General features: G+C 43.3%; 2 protein-coding genes across 6 annotated transcripts in view; both read left to right on the top strand.

Moving 5' to 3' along the window:
* larp1b (La ribonucleoprotein 1B) overlaps nucleotides 1-8,262 on the top strand; it is a 38,884-nt gene extending 30,622 nt beyond the window's left edge. For all 5 annotated transcript variants that reach the window (XM_040136846.1, XM_040136843.1, XM_040136844.1 and 2 more), the window contains 4 exons: nucleotides 58-202; nucleotides 3,090-3,199; nucleotides 5,152-5,279; nucleotides 6,737-8,262. In XM_040136846.1, the coding sequence (XP_039992780.1) occupies nucleotides 58-202; nucleotides 3,090-3,199; nucleotides 5,152-5,279; nucleotides 6,737-7,003 (650 nt within the window). In that variant the 3' untranslated portion in view covers nucleotides 7,004-8,262. The remainder of the gene's footprint in view (nucleotides 1-57; nucleotides 203-3,089; nucleotides 3,200-5,151; nucleotides 5,280-6,736) is intronic.
* Nucleotides 8,263-10,016: 1,754 nt separating this feature from the next.
* The window catches only part of pgrmc2 (progesterone receptor membrane component 2), an 8,995-nt gene continuing 465 nt past the window's right edge, over nucleotides 10,017-18,546 (top strand). Inside the window, exons 1-3 of the mRNA XM_040138185.1 lie at nucleotides 10,017-10,531; nucleotides 13,925-14,080; nucleotides 17,192-18,546. The exon at nucleotides 17,192-18,546 is cut by the window's right edge and continues 465 nt beyond it. Coding sequence (XP_039994119.1) covers nucleotides 10,189-10,531; nucleotides 13,925-14,080; nucleotides 17,192-17,289 — 597 coding nt within the window. The 5' untranslated portion in view covers nucleotides 10,017-10,188 and the 3' untranslated portion in view covers nucleotides 17,290-18,546. The remainder of the gene's footprint in view (nucleotides 10,532-13,924; nucleotides 14,081-17,191) is intronic.

Genomic DNA, 18,546 nt, shown 5'->3' with positions numbered 1-18,546 from the left:
GTTTTTGGGCTCTCTGATGACTGAATTGGTGTTTGTTTTCGTTTTTTTTTTTTTCAGAGAGGAAACGGTTGGGGATCGGCCAGTCTCAGGAGATGAACACTCTGTTCAGGTTCTGGTCCTTCTTCCTGAGGGACAACTTCAACAGAAAGATGTACGAGGAGTTCAAACAGTATGCGCTGGAAGACGCCAAAGAAAACTACAGGTGAGGCGGCCGAACCAAGCTGCTGATCGATATTTCTCTGCCTGAGTCGGTAGATGCAAAATATTGGCTTGGAAATTTACGCAAACCAAACGGCGCTGAAGATGAGCCCTGGAGACGAGCAGACAGCAAACACGAACCGCGTCAGCTGTGTCATTTATCCACAAAAGTCACACCTTAAGACCCTGAAACCCCTCTTCTGAGTTATTATCCGTATGAAAGCTTCCTCCCCTTTCACTCTAACTGGGGACAAATCTTCATCCTAATAATGATATTTTACTGGGGATGCAACCAGCTGTTATTTTTTTTCATTTATTGTTCGCGTTAAATGTTAGAAAATGGTGAAAAATTACCACCACAAGCCTCAGAAGTATGGCGGCTCACTGGCATTCACCAAAGACAATAAAACTGAGATCTTTCCCCCGCGTTACTATGACTCACTATAAAATCTTGCATAATCAAGGGAAAGCAAACTCATAATGGCAAGCTCCTTGTCAGTAGATCCGTAGCCTCTCTAATCAATGTAGCTGCGGGAACTGATGTTTTAAGTGCCTGCGGTAGTCGGGACAATTAAGAGGGGGCAGAGGGGGTTTTAGCGAAATGCTGAAGCGTATGTTTTGGTGTTTTGAGGGCTGTCAACGAATATTCTTAATTTAATTATATAATTGAATTGATTAAAAAAAACCAAAAAAAAAACAGATATCCGACTGAAAGTTAATATTCGATTTAAGAAATAAATAAATTTTAAAAAGCGGCACTAACGTGGCTGTCTGCCTCGCCAGTTCTCGTGACGGACAGTTCTCACACGACTTCCCTTTCACCAATTTGAAAGTGGAAATGCGGGTCAAGCTGAAACGAGCGAATGATTCAGCAACAACTGTGTGGCGATGATGGCAGAGAGCTCGCGGCCCGGCTCGACCGCAGAGGGAGGGATTTGCACTCGGAGCACTTCGGATTTGGACAGTAGACGGCAAAATTGTGGAACCTGGAGATGGTAGCTATGTCTGCCATTGTCTTGGTTTGCCGTCTTACGGACATAATGCCCAAAAATAGATATTCGAATGGTTTGAACCTATGTTGGTGTTTTTTTTTTTTTTTTAAAAGGAATAATCGAACGTAATGTTTGACCAATTTTGACAAATGCCAGTGAGCTGTGCAAAGCAGTGGTATTATCACTGACTTTCGTGTTTTATCAGAGGGATCTTACACACAACAACTCACGAGATCAGTTGATAAATCAACATCAGGCGATCAGTCAGAAGGCAGCCTATGACTGTTTCATTTGATTTCATTGCTATGGAAACAAGCTCGGGTCCGGTTTGACTTTGTGCCAACTTCTGACGGCAAACGTTCACACATTTAGTGCTTCTTTAACAATGAAGTGCTCTTTAGGAGCTGGAGGATCGACAACAAGATCAGCTGTGTGTGTGTGTGTGTGTGTGTGTGTGTGTGTGTGTGTGTGTGTGTGTGTGTGTGTGTGTGTGTGTGTACCTGCCTGAACATTCCTAAAATTCTAGGATGCCTGAGAGGCCTGACAGTCAGAGTGAATTACCTGTTCATTCTTTACCTCTTGTACAGAATGAAAATGTGGACTCATAAATTGTCGTGTTGTCTGTATCCATAACTTCCAAAGCCTCAAGCAAACGAGGACACGGGAGCGATTTAAAATGGATGGTCTTACTTCTGTCTTCTTAAATGGCAACGATTATGGGGTTATGAGATCCAGCCCTTGTAATTATGAGGCACTAAGTTATGATTATGAGAAAAGGTCTGCCCCCCCCCCCATTGGTGAACGCAGTGCACCTTCATACTCTAAGGTGACGCTCTTGAAACTGTATAGTCCGAGATGCTGTTTACAATGATGTGAGAAGAGAAAAGCAGAGGCAGACTTCTTGCGTTTTTGCTTGATAAATGGCTCATTCATTAGAAAGATGTTTGACGCCTCCAGATTCCAGATCTCTTCAGCACTAATACTCACAGAGAGTAAAACATTGTATGCTCAAAATTATGACCTTCCAGGGAAGAAGCTGCGTTCAGTGTATTTATGATTTTATGCTCTGATGGGGTTTCTTCAAGCTAAATTAGGAGTGGAACTAGAACTCTGATTTCCTAGAGGGTGGTTTGGTTTACAGATGGCATTTAAAGGACTAGTGAATCCAGAAAAAGTACTGGTGTTTATAAAAAGACAGACATAATTACAAAGGTGTGCACGAGCGTAGCTTTATCAACAAAACCATAGAAAGCAGTGAAGAGAGTACTGAGCCAGGAACCGGGGAGACTGTTTTCACCTTGTTCTTCCTGGGGACTGCAGAAAGGCTCACTTGCAACGGATCACCCGCTCTTGCCTGTGTAAGCTCGACTACTTGATGGGTCCCTGATCCCCTTCAGTGCGTCCCCGCTGGCGGCCGCAGCGTTCGACCGTCGTTACCCGACGGCAGAGGGTTAACAGGAGGCTGCCGGTCTGCAGCACTTTTTGCCAGAAGCACCTTCACACACCTGCCAAACCGCCACATTCTTGGCTAAATAACAGGGCGGCTCAGCCCCGCATGTCGAAGTGGGGGCGAGTGTAGGTTCAGGGTGTGTGAGCAGACACTGTAACAGCTGATGGGGTCTCTAACCAAAAACTGGTGGACTCGTCTGTTGGGTTCCTCTGTCGGCGAGATTAAAGTCCTTAGTAATCCATGAGACAAAGCGTCTTCTGTTGTGAAATGTCGGAGACACGTGTGGGGAAAGTGGCCGGGAGACTAAAGATCAGCTTTAAGCTTTACATCCTGTTTGTGTAAATATACTTGCGTCTAGAAGCCAGATTTGAAGCCGAGTGTCATTTGTTTACTTGTCACTGAGGTCAGATTTTTTTTAATTTTTTTTTTAATTGATTTTTCCCCTGCAGGTATGGACTGGAGTGTCTCTTCAGATACTACAGCTACGGTTTGGAGAAGAGGTTCAGGTTGGATCTGTTCAAGGACTTTCAAGAAGAGACCCTCAGGGACTTTGAGAAAGGTAATTAACGTCAAAAAGGAACCATGCTGTCCCAGATTTCACCCGCCACTTAAACCGGTTCACCGAGATTTTGGTCACCGTTACAGGTGCTTTATGTAAACACACAACACACACATTATTTATTCATTTTTCCCAACTCAGCAAAACACTGACAGTACAAACAGCAACGGTAGAGAAAAAGAAAAAATACAATATAATTAGACAATTGCAGACTAAAATAAAAAATATATATATAAAAAATAAAATAAAGGAGCTGAAATCGTACCAACCATAATAAGTGAAAATGCACATTTTGATCTATTTGGTAACTGAGCTCCGTCCCTTAACAAACCAACAAAAACCCAGGACTTCCATAACTTTGACCCGGAACGGTTCCCATATACAATGTAGGAACATTCCCACTTCTGTTTCCCCCGTCTAACACAAATGATCCGTTATCAGTTTCATTCTGTGGAGTCTTAGTGGATCATACTATGCTAAACGTAAAACAGTTTCCCATCAGATGAGTCATTACTTATAAAATTGTTTAAGTTATAAAAACGTGAAGCTGTGTGGCAGGTCCAAATAATCCTCAATTTATAGCCTGTAAACCCATTGAAACCAGATGTGACACAGTTTCTTATTTGGAAACATGTTCTTTACCCACAACGTAAGGAAAAGTCTCATGAAAATAAAACATCACAACTAATATTAATAATAATATTTTGATAACCCCTATTTAGTGTTTATAAGAAGAAATGGTTTATAACAGCCTATAATGTAGTTGTTAACAGATATAAGGACATTTATAAGTGTTTATTAATGTCTTTAACAACTATAACTTCCCATACAAAGCAATATTCACAGGTCTATAAATAGTTAGTGAACGTCTGTTAACATAGTTTTAAACCTATGTAATTACCAGTAGTTTTAAAGAGGTTTATAAATAGTTTTAAACCTGCTATAAATGTGTACAAAAGGTTAACAAATGCTTCACAACATACTTTTTAATTTATAACAATAAATATATATATATATTATATATATATTATATATATATATATATATATATATTATATATATATTATATATATATACACACAATTTTTTTAAAACCCTAAACCTAATCTGTGGCCCTGAAAATTGGACCAAAGGTAAAGTTAAACTATGTACTAAAATTAAAATTGCTATTATTTAAAATTACTGAAGACAAATGATTGTGTGATTAAAACTATGCTTCATAGCATGAGTTGCAGTTGAGAAAGACATTAATAAACACATAAAAATGCCCTCGTATCCGTTTACATCACAGACTGTTATAAACCATTTTATAACTGTTTAAATGCTGCTTACAAATGATAAAGAGGTAGGGTTAAAATAACATAAATTGTTCGTTGCCCTTTGACTTTACCTGAATTAAAAGTGCACTTTGCACAGTCTCACCCGCCCAATCTGAATGTGTAGTCATGTGTAAAAAAAAAAAAACAGGATTACAGTTGATCTCAACGCATTTCAACACTGCGAGTGACTCAGTGAAGCAGAATTGAGGACTGCCTGTGAAGGCTTCAGCCACTTATTTCCAGCCGAGTTATTTTGGTGTTCGAACCCCCACAGACTGGAGACTGACCTGACACGGACAGGGACTATACAAGACCAAACAAGAATTGTCCCCACTGTGTACTGTGCTTGGGAGTCATAACCAGATAATGAACACGCTAATTAAAATAGTTGATGGACTTACTGTGAAATGTAATCACGGCTAAATGTTTGTTTTTTTTGTTGGTCTTGAAAGTCGAATCTTTTTACTTTGAAGGTCATGTAACTGAGGTTATGTGGTCTGAGAGGAAAAACAAATTCAGAGAAAACACAAACGAGCTTCTGATAATTTACCTCTGTGTCCTTTTAAAAAGTGGCAAAGCCTCTAAATGCTTCCGTTGAAACCGTGACTCGGTTCTTCTCCGCCCCCCCTCCAGGTCAGCTGTACGGACTGGAGAAGTTCTGGGCCTTCTTGAAATACTCAAAGGTGAAGAACCAGCCCATTGACCCGAAGCTGCAGGAACACCTCTCCCAGTTCAAGAACCTGGAGGACTTCAGGGTGGTGGTGAGTGTCCATGTCGCTGTGAATCAGAGGGGGGGGGGCGGCTGCTGTGTGTTGCGCATGCCTCAGTCTGATGATTGATTGTCTCATCGGTGGCCATAAGATTGAGGCGGTACGCGCGAGCAAATATCACAAACATGTTTTTGGGGGCAAATGAAAGCGTCGCACCTCCAAGATCTCCCGAGCAGGTAATGAACCAAGACAAATGACCCACACGTTTAGAGTTAGTATTCCTTGTTTTTTTTTTTTGTTTTGGTTTCATGAAAAAGATTGTAAAATGTGTTGGAGGAACGTACAGAAAGTTCAGTGCACAGAAAACATTAAACACACCTTAAGGGTGTTTTACACATTTGAACTCCGTCCTGATCATCAGGATCACCATCCAGATGTGTTTGGCTTTTGTCAAAGCAGAGCTCAGGAGCAGCCGCAAGAGAATAATATTTATTTTGAGGCTCTGATTTACTGTGTTAGTGACTCAGGTCAGTGATTCGTAAGATCGTTGTCATATCCTTTTTTTTTTTTTTTTTTTTTTTAGAAATGACAGAAATATAGATGGAGGGTATTTCAGAGTTTACAAAATTGTGAGGGTGTATTTTACCAGTAAAACTACCATGACGATAGATTATAACGGGAAGTTAACGTGAGAGGAGAGGTTCCTTAAACTAATAATCAGGCTGAACTTCCATCCGTTAGTTCAGTTGTGAGCCAACTTCTTGTTGGGACCGAGGGGGTACTTTTGTTTCGTTTCACCTTAACCGATCAGTAGTGAGTGACGCTTCTATCCCTCCGCCAGTGCTGGCAGAAATCCCAGTGATAAACTGACTCCCAGCAACTTGTGCAGCTGCATCCACCGTTGAATAAAACTAGCTCCGTCCCAGTACTTGTGGTCTGTAGCGCTTAGGCGCGCGTCCACTCGCCGGAAAAATGCCGACACGCAGGACACGTCAAAAACGAAATCCCGCTGTTCCACTGCGGTCCAGCCGTTGGCGCTAATGCGCCTGTGAGGACAGTAATAAACAGACATGATGAAGTTGAAGTGCTGAAATGCTGGATTCACCATTATTATTATTATTATTATTATTATTATTATTATTATTATCATCATCCGACCATTTCTCAACAATATTACGCTATCTCTTTTACTTACAGTAGACCTACGTGTTCCTAGATAACTTGAGTAGTTTTTATTAATTGTATTGCTCCTTAAAGTTGCCCTGTGGAAGGTCTTTGTAAACAAACAAAGCTTCTGTTTACATTCAGTGTTTCCCACCACAACGCATTGCGTGTATCCTTGAAGGTCTAATAAAAGTGTGAGCGCTCCTGTACACGTGCATCCTCATCCACAAAACACTTGGACACTGAGGCGGTTGATGGACAATACGTCATACGTCAGGCACTCGGCTCCTCGCCGGCGCCGCGTACGTTTTGATAATCCTGACCTTTGCCCTCTGTGTCCGCAGCCCCCGATGGGAGAGGAGGGAGGCAGGAGGAGACGTCACTCGTCCTCGGCCGGGGATGAAGGGAGGCGTCGGCGACATCCTTCCAACACTACCTCAAAGCCCACGCAGGCCTCCAAATCCTCCGGCGCCGGCGCTCAACCTGCCGCCGCTGCCGCGCAGAACACGCCCAAAGACGGCGCCCAGAAATCAGCCGCGGGAGCAGCCGCCCAGGCGAGGAAGACGGAGGCCGGAGCCGGGAAGAAGGAAAGTGTTGCACCAAATAAATGAAGCTCCCTCCTCGAGGCGTGGGCTTGGATAGAAGAGATGCAGAGCGGTGCGGCGGCGGCGGCCCTGAGCTCCGCGGTCGCTCTTTTCAGCGGCAAACTGTTTGGGTATAAAGAGAGACTGAGCGTGATTGACTTAATTGGATTGGTTTTATCAATGCATTTCATTTTAAAGCGAGCAAGCAAGCATAGGCAGTGGGCTTGAATCTGTGCGCCTGACAGCTCATAATGTTTACCAAAAAAAAAAAAAAAAAATGCATTCCCTGCATTTTGCCCTTTTTTTTTTTCTTTTTTTTCTCCCCCCCCCTCTCTCTCAAATGCCAAACTCTTCAACGAGCTTGTTGATGACCACAATCTGTCGGCCGCTCTGGTCCGAGAAGAGCCGTTGAACTGTGATTCTAGTTTGCCAAGATGAGACCATACTGCAAATAGTCTTGTGTGCCTTAATCTGATTCACCGGGACGGCTGGAGGCCGATCGGTGACAAAATAGTCCAAATTCTTCTTAAAAGCCTTCCCCACTGATTCTCTGGGCTTCGAATGTGTTTCTTTCACCACTCGCAGTTTTTTTTTTTTTTTTTTGTCTTGAGAAATAAATATTGTTTCCGTTTTCATCGTGACAATCAAAGTTGTAACAGCTGCATTTGTGAAGGACTGACCCCCCCCCCCCCAAGGCTGCTGCTCTGACTGAGCGGCATCACAGCTCAACTATCACGCTGGTTTTTAATTAAAACCAGGAAAAATAATGACGGATTTATCTGGGAAGCTTTACTTTGAGTCCCGTTTTACACCCAGAGGTAGTATAATTTATTGTTTTTATTTTTGTTTTTATTTTTCCATTTACTTGATTGATGGAATAGTCTTAGGTAATCAGTGCAGTTTTAAATGGCTTTTGCTATTGAATATGATAAAAATGAAATGTTTCTGCTGGAATTATGGGTGTGAGCTAGCATCATAAAATTACAGTATATTTTAGCTTGAAGTTTACTACATACTATGTTTGAGGCTTGGTGCTCTAGAGCACTTTAATCGTTAACTTTCCTTTATTTCATCGGTGGACTTAAAAGAGGTTTTAGAGTTGAATTTAAAGAAAAAAAAATGTAAATACTATAAAAAATCATTTGCTATTCAATTATCCTTTTGATTTTAAGAAGTGATCTGTTTTATCGGTAATGTGGTTTTTGAGTGTGTTTTAGGATAAAGCAATGCATGTTAATGAATTGTAAAAATGCAAAAAACTACAAAATAACAGTTGATTGTATGAACTTGTGTTTGTGTGATCTGTTCCGCTTTCTCTTAGTGAGCTTACTCCGCAGATTTCCTCCGTCCTGCGCCTTTCCATAATTTCGGGTGTTGCTGAGGCCGAGTCATCGAGCCGGATCAGCGGGTTTTTGCTCCCGGGGACTGTGAAATTCATTAGCTGTCATCACTCCCTTTAAAAAAAAAAAAACCAAACAAGCCTGCCTGATGATCTCGCTCAGTTGTAAGTCCGAAGTGAGAGTTGTTCCAGCAACTGCATTTCAGACGCTTATCATCCGTAACCGTGTAAACAAACAGCTTGGTGGAAAAAGTATCCACATGAAGTGTGTAAATAGCCTTGCCGATAAGAGCTGGATGAGGACGGCAACACTGGGCAAAAACTGAAAAAAAATGTGAGCAGAAAAGCGAAGACCGCCAATGACCTAACATTCAATAAAAAACGGTTTGTGATCATGATAAGGCCAAATAATGTCTTATAGAGAAGAAAACGGCCTTAGTTGTATTAGAGATTTCCTACATAATCGTTATTTAAAAATAAAAACATGGCAGGAGCAGATGAGTAAATGGGCATAACCATTCAGTACATATTTGAAGAAAAAGTTTGCGTTATTTTCCATTTGATATAATTTCGTGGCCCCCCCCCTTTTTTTTTTTTTTTTTTTTTTTTTAACTCTACCCCAATCCTAGACTCCCCTCTCAACACATGAGAGTGGTAGGTGGGTGTTTTCGATGCCTTCATCTGTCCCTCGTAAACCTCGACTCCAAAAATAAGATGTGGCTCAAAATAGGACTTTTCCACTGTGAAGCGTCGTAAAAGTGGATGTGATACTGGGTTTGGGTTTTGTTTTTTTTTCTTTGTTTAAAACTTCAGAGAAGCCTAACCGGTGTAAAGTTTTGAAGATGCGTCTCAAAGTGCACTTGTTTGACCCTGGAAAGTAGCTCACTCATATCTCCTGGTCTACAGTCAATAAATTCAACTTTATTTATATAGCACCTTTTTATAAAGGTTAGTGGAAGTGCTTTGACCAGCTAATAATAGCACAGATATAAACAGTAAAGCAACTGGAGTGTATTGCACACTCATAAACAGGTAGTGAGTGATAATATGGTAAAACACAGTTGTAATAATTTAAAATAGGGGAAGTTATAGTTGTTTACGAATCCTGTACCTTAACAAACACTTATAAGCAGATATGTGGACATTGTAACTACAGGATAGTGGGTTATAATGTAAAACATTTAAATATATATTATATACTTATATAGTTTTGTTAAAGGCTAAATAGGAGGAGGTGAAGTAAAATGTTCTCCTGTTATCTTTAAATAAAAGTTGGAAAGATCATGAGAAAATGGGCCCCTGGTCAAAGGCCCAAGACCCTTCCATGCAGGACCACCGGACTGAAAAAACACAACAACAAAAAGTTGTTTTGTGTCTCTCTCAGGAAGTTTTGCATCCCTCTGTGGTAGTTTTGTGTCTCTTTGCGGGCAAGTTTGTCTCCTTGGGTTCCTTTTTCTTTGCTGCTGTTCTGTGCCTCCCTTTGCATGCAAGGAGGTGCACAGTGTGTGATTTTAACTTTTGACACATTGCAGGATATCAGAATGTGTGGAAGAAAAAAAAAAAAATCTATATATATAGATATATATTGTCACCTTGGACTCTGGGAAACGGTGATGGGCATTTTTTGCAATTCGCATTTTTGCCGGCATTGTATAGACAAAAACGATGAATCGACGATCGACAAGGATCGATAATGGAAAAAAAAAACCGTTAGTTGCAGCCCTATATTTAACTTAAGGTGGACAGCTTTACGCTGTGCCCAGGAAACACAATGTAACTACACCAAACGCTGGCTCAACTAGTGGTTCCGTTCTTCCCGACAGGACTTGAACGCAGCGTCAGGCCAGGGGCGGGTAGGCGCTAACTGTGCAGTATGGCGGACGATGGAGACAGTTCGAGCGGACCACTTGACACAAGCGGCGGGCAGGGGGCAGCGGATGAGTCGGGCGGGCTCGGCCTCGGCGGGATGTTGCTGAATATCATTATTCTGGTTCTGGTGGTGGCGGGCTGTCTGGCGGTGTACCGGCGGTGGTGCAGGCGGCTCGGCTCCGACGCGGCCCAGGGCGACGAGGCCTCGGCGCTTCCCAAGATGAGGAGACGGGACTTCACTCTGGAGCAGCTGCGGGAGTACGACGGACTCCAGAACCCCCGCATCCTGATGGCTGTCAACATGAAAATTTTCGACGTGACCAGCGGCAAAAAGTTTTACGGGAAAGGTGAGCGGGCAGTGGGTAGATCGGGACCTGACAGCCGGGGGAGTTAGCTGACATGTCCCGATTGTTACGAGTTGTCCCGAGCCGAAAATTCGGGCGCAAACCGTTGTGGTTAGCTTAGCTAGATCTTTGGCTTTGTCTGTGTCTTTGAATGGGATGCTAGCTGTCAGCTAACTAGCACGGCTGGGCTGTTTTTAGGGAGGAGGGGGGGCTGTGACTGTTGTGATGATGTGTGAACATCCCTGGACTTAATATTTATGTGCACCGAGCCTGTAAAACTTTTTGGCTTAAGTTGAAGCTGGGGTGCGAGGATTTGACCGGCTAGCCTGCTAACGGTAGCCCCGCTAGCTCGTCGACGTGCACACGGACGCACGCCGCACCGTCTGGCTGTCTGGTCGGGACCCGCGGCGCACGGATGCGCTGAACTTTTTACGTGCCTACACAGCTCTCGGCGTTTTTGCCGCCGAGGAGGCTGCTTTTTTTTTTTTTTTTTCTGAGCAAAAAAACGTGTTTTTAAACACCCGGGGGGTCACCGGGCATTCTGCCGTGCAAAGTTCAAACACCCGCTTGCAGCTCAGGGACGAGAATACCAGCAGATACTGCGCTTCTTTGCTTTCACCAAGCCCCATCTTTATTTGATTTTATTTGTTTGTTTTCCTTTCTTTTTGGACGGGGAAGGCGGGCTTGCGGCTCCTCAATTTTCTCCGACCTGGCTGACTCTCACACACCGACTCCGTAGCAAACTATTATTATTCCGGCGCTCTCCCACACCGCCGGCACCGGGCCAGGCCGGCCCGAGTCTGCCCGGCTCTCTCCGCGCTCCGGCACGCAGATCCAGAGCCACGCTGGAGGTGGGCAGGGTCATCTCTCCAGTCGGTGCCGGGACAGCTAGTCGCACCGTCCATGTGTCCTGTGAGAGAAATGGCTCTTATGACTCGCCCGAAACCAAAAAGGTCCTGTTTTCTGGGTTCAGCCTCAGGACTGTTGGAGGCCGTCCTCTGTTTCATGTCCGTCGGTCGAAAACATTGGGTTTTTTGTTTTTTTTTCATGAGCCAAGCAGCGGAAACCATTGTTTTTGACAGTTATAGACCCAAATTCTTAACCAGTCATGAATGAAATTGTTGGCTGCGGCCTGAACTGCTGGTTAGAGGAGAGTCCGGGACGAGGCTGTCGTTTACACAGGACACACTCAAGTTTTTCAGGCAGTATTCAGGCCTAAATCTGGCCCTTCTGTTGTCATGAGTGATTCATGACATTAAACCAAAAATTAGGGAACAATAAGGTTCTGGTAATAGGCAGCGAGAACCCAAATATCCGCATGTTGCCTTGCTCTCAGGTTTGCTGTAAGGTGAGTTTGGCAGCTTTATCTTCAAAATGCTTGTTCGTGTGGTTGTGCAAGGTGGGAGCACATCTAATCTTTGAGGTGATAAGGTGCCCTTGCCTCCACGGCCTCTGCGGCACTGCGCTGAACGCTGGACCGGGGCGGTTGTCCCGCTCTCTGTTGCACAATTTCATGGCAGAGAAACCCGAGGGGGCCTTGCGGAGTCTTCACATGCTGGTCAGATGTTGTTCCTGCTGGAGGATGACTAAAGATTTAAGGGGCCTCGGGGCAGAGCCGGGCATTGTCAGACAAATTGCATGATAGAGACTGAACATCACCAGTGTCTCTGAAGGGGATATTAAGTAGCTGGAATCTACATTCTTTTCAACACAGTATCCTATACTTGAAATAATAAAATCATTAAGTTTTTTTTGTTTGTTTGTTTTTGTTTTTACCAAATTTTTATTGGTAGGAGTCGCATGACAGGACAGCAACAAGTGCCGGTCAATATTGGACAAAACCAAGGATCGCTGTGTTTTTAACTGAATACCTCAGTATTGATCATGTGTTAATATTTTAGCTAAAGCTTCGTGTTTTCAGAAGACATTTCACTCCTGAAAAAGGAAGTTCTCGCACAGAGCTAGACCGGTAAATCAGCCCGCGTCGATACATCGGCTGAGGCCTAGTCGCAGACTTATCCGCATCGGCGCGTGTGTCGGCCGATAGCTAGCCGCTGCAGGAGGAAGGAGGAGGAGGACGAGGACACTGCAGTACAGAAAATGTCAACTTAACGATTATTTTCATTACAGGTTTAATTGCTTGGTCACAATTTGCCAGAGCTCAGGATCATGTCATCGTGTCATATTGGCGAGTATGAACTCTCAGATAGGGATATCGGCATCAAAAGTTCAGCATCATCGGGGCTTTATTGAGAAACAGTGAGTAGTAGTGTGGATTTCATAGTGGGGCAGGTAGAAGCATTCAGTGTTAGGTTTTGCACAACTGGAAAAGTCCGAGTTCAGAAGTGATATTATGTAAATCAGGCCTTCAACTAACGACTATTTTTGCTGTTGATTAACTTGCAAATTATTTCCAAGATTAATCAATAAGCCGTTTAGTTCCCAAAATGTCAGAACAGTGAAAAGCGCTCATTATTATTTCCCAAAGGCCAAGTCGGTGTATTTAAGTAGCTTATGATGTGTCGGTCCAAAGCCCAAAGATATTGGGATTACTCTGTTATATGACAAAGAAAAGCATTTCAGGCACTGGAATCGGTGAGTGTTTGGCGTTTTTGCTCGGGGGGGGAAAAAAAGACTGAAGCGACTGTTTTGATGATCAGAGAAGCTGCCAGTTTAATTCTCTGATGATCGACTGACGGACCGATCGACTAATGGTTGCAGCTCTAATTGAACTCAAACAGCAGCCTTCGAGAACAGTGAAAGGCTGCGTTATGACCCCCAGAGTCCCAATATGACGATATCACATTTCCAGTCACAATATCAATAACTCTAATAGCTCTAATAACGTCACCATACTGATGCGAAAATCTGCTTAGTCACCGTCAACACAACAATCCCTTTACAGAAACAAAAAAAACAAAAACCCAGCATGTCTGATTTTCCTGGAGCCAGGAGTCCCCGTGTGAATTCACTGTATCTGCACTTTACTCAAGTGGTTTCCTTATCGGCAGCTGAGAGGCTTTTTTTTAATGTGCAGCAGCAGCAGCAGCAGCAGCAGCAAGTCACATGACGTAGATTTGAGTTAATCGGTTACGGGTTAACTTGTTGCTTGACTGGAGCTGTGTTTGTACAGCTTTTACCGCTTTTTCCTCGGTAGATCATTTTAAATCCTTAAGAGAACCGACATTTAGCCCAAATCAGGGCAGGAAACTGACCCGTGTGTCCGCTGGCCCCTGACTGGTTAATCCCAAAACTCACTGGCAACACGCACTAAATTCTTAGAACAGCACACAGTCTCAGTCAGAGTGACCGTTCAGCTGTGGAAGGGAATAGGAAAGTCAGGAACTGTTCTGCTAAACCTTTTATTCATCCCGACTTTTGTGTTTTGTTTCCCAGACGGCCCTTACGGCATTTTCGCGGGCCGGGATGCTTCAAGGGGCCTGGCCACCTTCTGCCTGGAGAAAGACGCCCTGAGGGACGAGTACGACGACTTGTCAGACCTCAGCGCCGTACAGATGGAGAGCGTGAGGGAGTGGGAGATGCAGTTCATGGGTAGGCTGGCTCTTCTGACGCCCGTAAAGAAATGTTGCCACCAGAGAAATTGTGCTGCTGAGGTATTGATCTGGCTCAGATTTCACAGATGCATCCGTCGTGTTTACCGCCTGTCCCGCAGTGCCCCTGTCCGCATCTCTGCATATGCAGTCAGGTCAGACTGAGGATCAAAAACACGAGCACAGGACAGAACCGACTGAGTTTTTCTTTAGTTTTTTTGCTTTCAAACCTCTGCAGGAGCAGCCGCTGCTTGTTTATGCTGTATTGGATTTTGAACAGCGTGATTTTTGTTATTAAATTAGGACTGTTTAACGCAGTACAAAAACCAGCGTTGGTGCTCAGGCGCGACTATCCTTCAGTGTGCGTCGCATCCAAACATATTTTTAGTTTTATATTCGTGTTCAGAAACAAATCTGCCCCTTCTTGTAGATGAAATGGAAGCAATTCTCGATTGACTGTAGGGCTGCAGCTAACAATTATTTTTCATAATCCAATAATCTTTCGATTATTTTCTCAATTGATCATTTGACCTGTATAACATCAGAAAACAGTTGTTGATAAATTTCTTTACTCGGTTATTTTTAAAAGCTTTGGGGGGGATAAGTTTTCATAGGTAGTAGAGATTTGATCCCAGATTCTGAAAAATTCTGGATTGGGCCTTCAAAGTTCTTGAAATTGCAATCAGTCGATTATCTATCTTGATAACTGATTAAGTCATTTTTCAACATTCCCTAGTTTAAACTCTTCAGTTACGAGGATTTGCTGCATTTCTTTATCTTCTGTGATGTTAAACTGAATATTTCTTTGGTTTTGGACCAATGGTCGTACAAAAGAAGACATTTGAAGACTTCACTTCTTGCTTTTATAGGAAACTGTGATGGGCATTTTTCACCATATTCTCCCATTTTATAGATCAAACGATTGATTGATTAGTCAAAGAAGTAATTGGCATTTTAATTGATAGTGAAACTTATCGTCAGCTGCAGCCCTAGTTTTGTCTTAAAAAAAAATATCAGAAAATGGTGAAAAATATCCATCACAATTTCCTAAAGCCGAAGGTGAGATCCTTCAGATTGCTTGTTTTGTTCAACCAACGGTCCAGAACCAAAATAAAATGCGTTTAGAGCAAAAATGATTAGTCGCCATCCATTGTGATAACTAATAACTAATAACTAATTTCAGTCATTTTTCAAGCAGAAATACCAAACATTCTCTAGTTCCAGCTCCTTAATCGTGTGGATTTGCTGCTTTTCTTTACTTTATGTGATGGTTAACAAAGATGTGGTCTTGAAGAGTTAGTGATGGGAATTTTTTTATTTTATAGATTAAATGATTAATTGAGAAAAGAGCAGTAATGAAAATAATTGTTAGTTGCAGCCCAAATTGAGTTTACTATCAAATCATAAGAAACGCAGGACATATTAACATTTGAAACTGAAAACTGTGAAAATCCGTCCATTATCAAAGCAGTTCCGTCCGTCCATCCATCAGCTGTACCTCTTGTCCTTTTGGGGGTCGCAGGGTGGCTGGAGCCAGTCCCGGCTGACAGTGGGTGAGAGGCGGGCTACACCAAAACAACCAGACAAACAACCAGTCACGCTCAGATTCACAACTACGCCACTTAGCGTAACCCGCATGTCTCTGGACTGTGGGAGGAAGCCGGAGTACCTGGAGGAAGCCCACGCAGGTCTGGCGAGACCATTCGAACTCCACGCAGAAAGGCTCCTGCCGAAGGGGGGTTTTCAAACCCAGAACCCTGTTGCCGTGTGGCGACAGTGCCGACGACCGCGCCGCCCACAATAGTTCTGCCGGTCAACCAATCGATTAGTCGACTGGGCATTTCAGCTCCGTTAAATAGGTTATTCCTGAAATGTGCGGTTGAACCGAACTTCGGAGAGCATCTCGGACAGACATGCAACAGGCCCAAGCTAAAACTATCTCCTGCCACCACATCTGCTGAAAAACGGCTACGACAGGAAACGCTGACACTGGAGGGAAACAAAGGCGCTCATTTCAGATACTTATTTGTACGAACGTCTTGCCACATCACAAATGTCGCTGTCCGAGGAGTATTCTCTAAATGTAACATGGGTTTAAATCCTAATGTAGTCTGTAATTTCAAAAGTTCTCCCAAATGTGCTTTACCTCAAATCTAGGGTTTAATTTCAAAGTCAAGTGTGGAGTTTCTAATTCTGGACTGAAACCCCCTGGGTAATGTCAGGCCTCTGCTTACTTGAATAACAAGTCTCCAGACACTCGCAGCCTGTACAGCTGATGCAAGTAACTCATTTAAAGCCGGGCTGGGCAGCCCTGGAAGTTGGCTGCCGCAAACGTTGACCGATTTAAATCGTGTAGGAAGATGTCGGTAGATTACTCACAGCGTGGTGTTTGCCACACCGGCAAAGTCTGAGAGTCCAGAGCTCCCTGTGATGTTCCGGGGGAAATTTACGGCAAATTTACCCGTTTCACTGAGTGAGCACAGGATGTACAGCTGTTAGTTAATCAGCAAATATTTATTGACTTATTTATTGTAATTGATTCATTGATTAAGTCAGTGTCCAAGCAAAAATTACAAGTATCTCCTGGTCCCAGATTCAAAAATGTGTGTTTTCCCCGTTTGATATCATTGTTGAATATTTTTGGGTTCAAATCAAATAATCTGCAGTTTTTTTTTTTTTTATTTAACTTTTTTTTTTTTTGGACAATAGAACTATTAACTATTTTTCCTATAAAATGTCAGAACATAGTGAAAAATCAGTTTCCCAGAACCAAAGCTGACATTTCAGGGAGCTTGTTCTATTTAACCAGCAGCCCCAAACCCAAAGATATTCACTTTACCATCATATAAGTTGAGCTAAACCAATTAGTGGATTCATCGACCAGTTGATTGACAGAAAACTAATCAGCAACAATTTTGATAATCAAGTAACTGTTTTTCATTTTTCAAAGCAAAAATTACCCCTCCCCTCCAAAAAAAATTTTGTTTTACATGAAATTTTACACTAAATTAGTTTTCGGACGATCGACTAAATTATTAAACGACTAATTGTTTCATCTCTTAAATAACTGTAGTTGCCACTTGTAATGCAAAGTTTTGTTGACGTCTTCCAGAAAAATACGATTACGTTGGGAGGTTGCTGAAGCCCGGAGACGAGCCATCGGAGTACACGGACGAGGAGGACATCAAGGACCACCTGAAACACGACTGAAAGGTTCCATCACACCGACCAAAGCCAGGAGCCCCAAACAGCTGCGACGGACCGCCCCCGCCCCCCACCCCCCAGACCTCCTCCTCCTCCCGCCCCAATCGATCTTCCTGCCACTCTCTTCGCCTTCCCCACTCCCCAGACTCTTTGCCTCCTGAATCTGTCCGGTGCCGTGGCCGTTCTTGAAGGACAGGACTCAAGTCTCAACGCCCAGACCTCCCTCCCTCTTCATCCCGCAAAGATTACCACCCAAAAGAAAGCAATTGGAAACCTCCGAAGAGGGGCTTCTTTTAACGACAGCAAAGGCGCCCGGGGGGGAGAGAGGTTGTGCCATTAGATGTATATGAAACAAAACCGCAAAATGTTGAAGGGGGAAGGGAAAGGGGGGTAAAGTGTGGTCATTGTGGTCACCGCCGCCGAGCGCTGGGTGGAGGTTGGTCGGAGTTAGTCAGAAACACATTGGTCGAAGATGATCAGTGGATTGGGATGGGGAAACAGATTTCTCTCTCTTTTTATCTGTGGTTTAGTCACATTGCGAATGAAACTGCTTCAGCTTCGGACAGCTTATCAGTCAATCATTTCTGTTTTTTTTTTGTTTTTTTTTCAAATCATTGCCCCCCCCCATTGTTGAGAGGGCAGTGCTGTGGCCTAACCAAAGGTAATTGGCGGGGCGTCGCATTTTCCTGTTGTGTTTGTAGTGTATGCACTACTAGTTTTCTTTGTTTGTCACCATGTGATTGTATTTGTTTAGTAGCATAGAGGGTGGGAGAGTGGGAGGGAAGGCTTTTCCTTTTTCTTTTCTTTTTTTTTTTCTTTTGGATGGGGTTGGGGGGTGGGGGGGTCCTTGCCATATGAAACCCTGTTTTGAATCACATCAGAGGGACTGAAACACTGATCGGGAATAAAAAGGGAAGGTGTTAAGGCAGTCCTAATCAATCGACTCAATTGTTTACATGCCTCACAAGCCAGCTGCAAGTCTGTAGATTCCCCTGAAAACGGTCCAAGTATTAATTGTGCCTTATTTTGTTTGTTGTGTCAGTCCTGACTGGTCTAACAGAGGAGGTGAGCGCAGGGATGGAGGTGTTGGCTTTTCCCAGACTCGGTGCCCCAGACTGTAAAGAAGGCATACGTTCTGACAGTCGTCCACGCACAGACTGTAATATTTCCCCACTTCACAAACTTTGTAAATAAACCGTATGAATTACTCAGTGTTACTGCCATATTTATGTAGTTGATGAACTCCATATACGTTTAATGCTA

This window comes from Xiphias gladius, chromosome 10, assembly GCF_016859285.1.
Source record: "Xiphias gladius isolate SHS-SW01 ecotype Sanya breed wild chromosome 10, ASM1685928v1, whole genome shotgun sequence".
In the NCBI taxonomy this organism is placed as follows: domain Eukaryota; kingdom Metazoa; phylum Chordata; class Actinopteri; order Istiophoriformes; family Xiphiidae; genus Xiphias; species Xiphias gladius.
The sequence above is the reverse complement of the archived record's forward strand: the minus strand, read 5'-3'. Positions and strand labels throughout refer to the sequence as shown.